This window comes from Myotis brandtii, unplaced genomic scaffold (assembly GCF_000412655.1).
Source record: "Myotis brandtii unplaced genomic scaffold, ASM41265v1 scaffold915, whole genome shotgun sequence".
NCBI classification, from domain to species: Eukaryota; Metazoa; Chordata; class Mammalia; order Chiroptera; family Vespertilionidae; genus Myotis; species Myotis brandtii.
The window spans coordinates 311,354-317,932 of record NW_005371769.1 but is presented as its reverse complement, the minus strand read 5'-3'; the positions used below and the strand labels follow the sequence as shown (position 1 = coordinate 317,932).

Genomic DNA, 6,579 nt, shown 5'->3' with positions numbered 1-6,579 from the left:
CATCCAGGCACAGGCCCCGGCCCCTGGCACAGGCTGTGCCACCCACCTCTGCATGGGCCTTGAGGATGTGGTACTTGACGCCACTCTCAGAGCTGAACTCCTTCGGACACAGCAGACAGCGGTACTTTCCCACCAGATGGTCTCCCTGCAAGACACGGGCAGCTCAGCCCCAGGTGTTGGACGGGACTTCCCCACCTGCAGTTACAGGGAAGGTGGCCCTGGCTTATCTAGACACGTCAGCATGCCCCTTGGTACCCACGGGAGGAGCCCATGGGCGGAACAACTTGAGACTGACTGACTCATTTCTGTGGCTGGGGGACGGCAAAGGTCACGGAGCACCGGCTGGTCCCTGGGCTCATGGAAGAGGCTGCCCAAAAGGCAAGGGCGCATGTCCCATGTGTGGGTCCCGGGGGCACTGCTGAGCACCTGTCCACATGGTGGACAGCCTGGGACTCACCTTGCTGCAGCTGGCGAGGTGGGCCTTGAGGCCGGACACACTGGAGTAGATGGCTTCACAGCACTGGGCAGGAGACAGTCATGGGGAGGACCTCCCGGCAGCGCCCCCACACAAATCATAGCTCCTACCCCATGGAGACTTGTGGGCAGGCTGGGCCTCTGGGGCTGAGGTCGAGGCCTCTCTGCCAACAGGGTTCTGTCTGAGCACCCTGCAGAGGCCCAGGGACCACAGGTAGGCTGGCCACTTGGAAGGCTGCCACCCAGGGCCATACCTGGGCTCTCTGTCCCTAAGTCCCCATTGCCCACCCACCAGCCTGCCCCAGCTCACGTCATTGGGACAGTTGACGTGGCCTTTCTCCTTGACTTCGTTCTTCCAGGTCTCCAGCAGCTGGGGGCTGAGTGTGGGGAGGCCTGGCCGAGTGTAGTTGAGCTGTGAAAACAGGCAGGCACCGGGGTGAGCCCCAGCAGCTGGGCCAGAGCTGACAGCGACACTCCCACTGCTCTAAAGAGGCCCTCGATTGTACCCTCCATAGGGAGATCTGAACCTTGGAGGTCAGCCGCTGGCCCAGGTCACAGGGGGCAGGGCCATCACAGGGGACCCCACGTGGAGGCACATCCTGCTCAGAGCCCAGGTGGCTCACCCGAGCCGTCTCAGGCACCAGGTCATCTTTCATCCGCCTCTTGGTCCAATCTCGGGCCAGTTCGTCCTCTGCAATCTCCTGCAGGTGGAACACGGCAACCTGGGCCGACGTGCGGCGGATGCGGCCGCTGGGGGTCCGCTCGATACCCAACAGGTCCTCGGCCTCAGGGGGCTTGTCCTGGGGCTCCTCGGGGGGCTGCAGGGTGAGGAGGCCAAGGTGAGTAACAGGAGCCACATGGCCTGAAGGCGCAGTGAACCAGACATGTGCTGTGGGCAGGGGCACATGAGCAAGTGGGGCGGGGGGGGAGGGACATGCGTACTCGCTGCCTGAAGGACAGGCGGACTGGCCACTCACCGGGGCTGTATGCTCCGAGCGCATGTGGTAGTCATGACCAGCCTTGGAGCGGTAGGTCTTGCCGCAGTGGGTACAGGGGAAGGAGGGACTGTCTACCTCGCAGGGCGGCTTCCCACAGCGCTGCTGGTGGTACTGGTAGCCCATGAGGCTGGAAAAGGCGGCCCCACAGCCCTGGGGGTCACGGGTCAGTAAGAGGCCAGCAAAGGGCTGTGCCTCGCCCCACCCTGTCCCCCCTGTCGTCCCACTGACCTCCTGGGGGCAACGCAGCCTCCCCATCTGCTTCAGCACCTTGCGCAGTCGTTCGCGCTCCTCCTGCTCACTCCCCTCGGAGGCCTCCGTGTCAGAGGGCTGGGGGGCAGGCCCAGCCTCAGTGCCTCATCCCCATAGGGCCCCTGCCCCAAATTGGAGCCACAGATGTTCATGGGCAGGCAGTGTGGGAATGAAAGGTCAGTGGGCAGGGCTGGGCAGGGTGGGTGAGATGAAGGGGAGGCCTGTGGTCAGTGTCAGTGGGCAGGCTGGATGGCAGCTGGGCCCTGTGGTGTACCTTGGCGCTGTGCTCAGCCATGGTGTGGTAGTTCAGACCGGCCTTGGACTTGAACTGCTTCCGGCAGTGCTGGCACTTGAGGGCATCCTGCAGCTGCAGACCAGGGACCCATGAGCAGCTGCTCTGGGGCACCTCCCCCCAGAAGCCCCTGGGGCAGCCTTACCTTCTGACACACCTCCATGTGTTTCTTGAGCCCCACGAGGGTCTTCCGGGTGACCACGTTGCACGTGGGGCAGACGGCCTCCCCCCGTTCATGAATGGCCCGTTGCCACTGTTCCTCAGGGCCACCTGTGGGGCAGAGCCAGGGCCTCAGGGGCTGTCTCGGGCTCCCAGATGCCCTGAACGCCAAGCACAGAGCCCAGGGTCCACACTCAGGCCCCGTCTGTGTGGTCCAGTAACCACCTCACAGTCAAGATCCAGCCTGTGCCCCCCACACAGCAGCCCCCACCTGGGGTTGAGTGGGCCACGGGGGCCGGCGCCTCCTTGCCGACAGTGTTGGCGGGGGCCGGCGCCTTCTTTCGGACATCCTCGGGGCCAGGCCCCTCCTGCTTCTTGGCACGGTAGCCTCGGGACTTGTCTTCTGCCTTGGCCAGGCCTGTGTGCACATGTGTGGGGTGGCGCAGGTGTGGGCCAAGGGCCTGAGCACACCTGTGCATGAGCCCAGTCCCACCGGTGCCCGGCTGACTGGGGCCTCACCTTTGAGTCCGAAGGTTCCTGAGATGGATGGCTGCTCCCCTGTGAACTTCTTGGGTGTTTTCTGTTTCCTTCCTGACTCAGGGGAGAGAAACGAGGGCCAAGATCTGGTCAAATAACCATCGGGAGGCTGGCCACTGCCCGTCCTGGCTGTTGCCACATCCCCCGCCCCGTCTTACTGTGCTTCATGCGCTCAGCTCCCTCTTCAGGCAGGGACACAGGGCCTGTGGCCCTTGGCACCTCCTTGCCCCCCAAGGGCCTGCTGCCTAGAGAAAGGGGGCCACTGCTGGGGTCTGTGCTGGGCTGGAGGGCTGAGCCCTGGCCTGTGGTGGGTGGGCCACACTCCCCGCTCTCTGACCGCGCCTGCTTGGGTGGGAGGGGGCAGGCGTCCCGGCTGTCCGCAGCCCTGTAGGGAGGGAGGTACGGAGCAGGAGGCAGGGGGATCAGGGGCTCGCTGCGGGCTGTCACCCCAGGCTGCAGCCGGCGAGCACCCCCCCGATCTGGAAGGCACCCCCATACCTTTTTTTCCCACTGGCCCTCCCCGTGGCCCGAGGAGTTTTGTTCTCAGACTTGGTCAGCAGCACCATTTTGCAGGACGGTGTGTGTCTGCTGATGGCCATGGGCCTGCTGACTGTCACCAGCTTACTGACCACAATGGGCCTACTGACTGTCACGGCCTTTGTGACTGGCACAGGTTTCGTAACTGTCACAAGTTTTGTCATCGGCACCGGCTTGTTTGTGGTCACTGGTTTGGTGACTGGCACTGGCTTGCTGACTGGCACTGCCTTGGTGACGGGCACAGACTTGGTGACTGGTATGGGCTTGGTGACCGGCACAGGTCTAGTGACCGGCACAGCCTTGGTGATCGGCACGGACCTGCTGACCGTCACTGGTTTGGTGACCGGCACAGGCCTGCTGACCGTCACTGGCTTGGTGACCGGCACAGGCCTGCTGATTGTCACTGGCTTGCTGATACCGATGGGTTTGCTGACACCCACAGGCTTGCCAATAGTGACAGGTTTGCTCACTCCAATGGGCTTGCTGACCCCAATGGGCCGACTAATGGTGACTGGCCGGCTGACTGGCCCAGGCTTGGGGGCAGACAGGGGTCGGTCCATGTGGTTCCAAATCCGGTGCTTCTCCAGCTGGGTCTTGGAGGTGAAGGCGGCCTCACAGAAGGGGCAGGGAAAGGTCAGCCTTTCTGAGATGGCACCCTGGGTAGAGAGGGCAGGCGTGGCATGGGCTGCCCAGGTCTCTGTGCAGACACACCCGAGCCAGCAGCTGGGCAGGGTGGGTTCAGGCCTCCTCTTCCCCAGCCCACAGCCCCTTACCCCTTGGCACCGCTGGTAATGGTACTTGAGCCCGTAGATGCTGGGGAACTCCAGCCAGCACCCTGAGCTGGGACACTTCACCCGTGAGTGCACCTTGAATTCGTCTTTCCACTGGGTCATCAGAGAGAGCTGGCATGGGAAAGGCCAGGCTGCTGACCCTCAGCCACCCGGCCTTTGCTGACCCGAGCCCCAGACTCAGCACCCTGCCCAGGCCTGCAGGGCAGACAGACTGTAGGAGCCCTTGACCTTGGGACCGCAGCAAGATCCAGGCCACCCTGAGCAGTGAGGGTGCTCTTGAGGGCCCACGAACATGGTCCACTGGGCCCCAGGCCACGCCACGAATCCCTAGGCACAGAGTGGCCCACTGATGTGGGCTGAGGGCTTGGTGCTGGACATGTGGATGGCAAGCAAAGGCAGGGCAATGGCCTTACAGGCAGACCCCAGCATGAGCCCCACCCAGCCCTCAGGGAGCTCACGGGAATGTCTCGGAGGGCCTGGTTCTCAGCTTTCGGACGCCCCTTTTTCTTCCCTTCTGTCCTGTCGCTGGCTGGACTTCCCGGGTCAAAGCAGAGTGGGGCCTGGCTAGGCATTGTCTGCCCACCCCGGGCCACCGGCAACCCTGCAGCACACGGCACATCAAGGCTTGGAGCTGTGCTCCCTGTAGTCTTTCCTGCTACCCAGGAGCCTGGTGAGGCCTGGAGTGAGCCTCATTCCCCCCCTGATGAGGCATGGGGTTGGGGATGGAAGGCTGTAGTCAGCCTAGGACAAGAATCCAGGGCCCCTGGCTGCCCCCACCCTGGGAAGGCTCTCAGGAGCCCAGGCAGCTACCTGGCACCCAGGAGCTGGACATTCGGGAGGTGGCCCACTCAGCACTGCTGCTCCCAACAGCTTGGAGTTGACCTTAGCCTGACCCCTCTTACCCAGCTTTGGATCATGCCGCACAGGAAGTCGGACCTCATTCTGGCTGCCATCCTTCCCAGGCCCACTCTTGCTGGACCCCAGGAGCCGGCGGCCGCCTCCAACACAGAAAGGATCAGTCATTGCTGCAGAGCAAGTGGACAGACCTGTGAGGTCCATCAGGGCTGGCTCTCGGGACTTGAAATGGCTGTCCTTGCACCCCACCCCCAGACAGACCTGCTCATTGGCTGCAGAAAAGGGAGCCAGCCTGCCTGTGCTCTTGGTCACAGGGAAAGCAGGTGATGGGCGGCTTCTAGTTTAGGGGAGTGACTGCCCAGCTGAGCTCTCCCCAGGAGACCCCATCAGCTTGGAAGGATCTGACCCTGTCCTGAGACCCTCATCAGGTCCAATGGGCTCCATGTGTCCTAGACACAGTGCAGAGGTGCCGAGAGCCACGCACCTCACGCCCGGCACAGGGCTGGGTGGCCCCAGGAGAGGGAGAGTGCTCAGGCAGGAGATTAACAGCATCGCTCCTGGGGCCAATTATGACACCACATGGCTGCTGGCACTCAGGCTGTGTTGGCCGGGCACCCTGGGACACCTTCCTTCACAGCCCCACCCAGCCCCAAGGCAATGCCACCCTACCCAGGCAGGTGCCCCTGGATCTTTCTCCCAGGACACAGATGGAAGATGGCCAATGCGGGCACTGAGGACCCCTAACCCCTCCCCAACTGCATGCGTCCCTTTCCAGAGGCAGGACCAAGGAAGGAGGTCCCTGTCCTAGTGGATCCTTCCTATGTGACCCTCTCTCTGTTTGTTCCTGCTGGGGCCCCTCCACCCCGAGGGAGGCCACATGCAGGCTGGGCTCCTCGGCCATCCTCCACCTGGCTGTCCTCACCTCCACCCTCTGGAACCTCTCTGTCCCCATCTACAGGGCCACCAGCACCACTGCAGAGACTACTGGCCACCAGCCACAGGGAACACCTCGCCACGTGAGCTGGGCCTGCATGGGCATGAGAACTGGAGGGACTCTGAGCTCAGTCCTACTGGGTCCTCTAACAGGGACACCCAAGGCTGCAGAAGAGGGTGGGTAGGGGGCGATGTGAACAAGTGACCCCTCTCCTGGCAGTTTCTAACTAACTGAGATCAGAGAGGATGGGAAAGGAATTACAGAAGCTATCAGTAAGGTTGAGGTCAGAGGTCAGTACAGTCACTGCCCATTGCCCAGGAGGTGCCCAGATCCTGGGCCTGGAGAGAGGTATAGGTCTAGAAAGGTCTGAACAAACTTCTCTGAAAGGCCTCACACTGCCACTTCCACAGGAGACCTGCCACCATCAGCCACCCAAGCCCCATGATGACCTCAAGTGGCCGTTGGTGCAGATGCCTGCTGGGACCCCCCCTCCCAGTCTTTATCCAGCTTGAGAGGAAAATTCAAAATTGGGGGGCCTGGGGCCAGGGCTGGCGTAGGAGGCAGAGACCCTCCTTCCATCCAGGTCTGCAACTCTCACAACAGGAGAAAGGGCTTCCACCCTCCGGGAGGGCCCAGCAGGGACGGAAAGGTGGGACCTTCGCTGGGCTGTGGGGGCACCACGCGCTGACCACAGGCAGCCAGCCAGGCAACGGCAAGGCCTCTCGGCCCTGGACCCCAGCTCCGGCCCCCGCG

At 62.9% G+C, this 6,579-nt stretch overlaps 1 protein-coding gene across 11 annotated transcripts in view; it reads right to left on the bottom strand.

Annotated features, from left to right (window-relative positions):
- LOC102264222 (uridine-cytidine kinase-like 1) overlaps positions 1-6,332 on the bottom strand; it is a 21,769-nt gene extending 15,437 nt beyond the window's left edge. For 2 of the 11 annotated variants that reach the window (XR_001360486.1, XR_001360487.1), the window contains exons 1-11: positions 4,940-6,299; positions 4,496-4,638; positions 4,020-4,148; positions 3,208-3,902; positions 2,868-3,094; positions 2,692-2,763; positions 2,444-2,590; positions 2,159-2,283; positions 1,996-2,088; positions 1,701-1,799; positions 1,548-1,622 (exon numbers count right to left, since the gene is read on the bottom strand). Coding sequence is in view for 8 of the 11 variants with exons in the window: in XM_014532788.1 (XP_014388274.1) it covers positions 47-145; positions 458-520; positions 785-886; positions 1,098-1,292; positions 1,452-1,622; positions 1,701-1,799; positions 1,996-2,088; positions 2,159-2,283; positions 2,444-2,590; positions 2,692-2,763; positions 2,868-3,094; positions 3,208-3,902; positions 4,020-4,148; positions 4,496-4,638; positions 4,940-5,096 (2,517 nt within the window). In the remaining 3 variants the exon portion in view is untranslated. Of the gene's footprint in view, positions 1-46; positions 146-457; positions 521-784; positions 887-1,097; positions 1,293-1,451; positions 1,623-1,700; positions 1,800-1,995; positions 2,089-2,158; positions 2,284-2,443; positions 2,591-2,691; positions 2,764-2,867; positions 3,095-3,207; positions 3,903-4,019; positions 4,149-4,495; positions 4,639-4,939 lie in introns of all 11 variants that reach the window. The other 9 variants (XM_014532788.1, XM_005885529.2, XM_014532790.1 and 6 more) reach the window with 9 other exon arrangements.
- Positions 6,333-6,579: the final 247 nt, after the last annotated feature.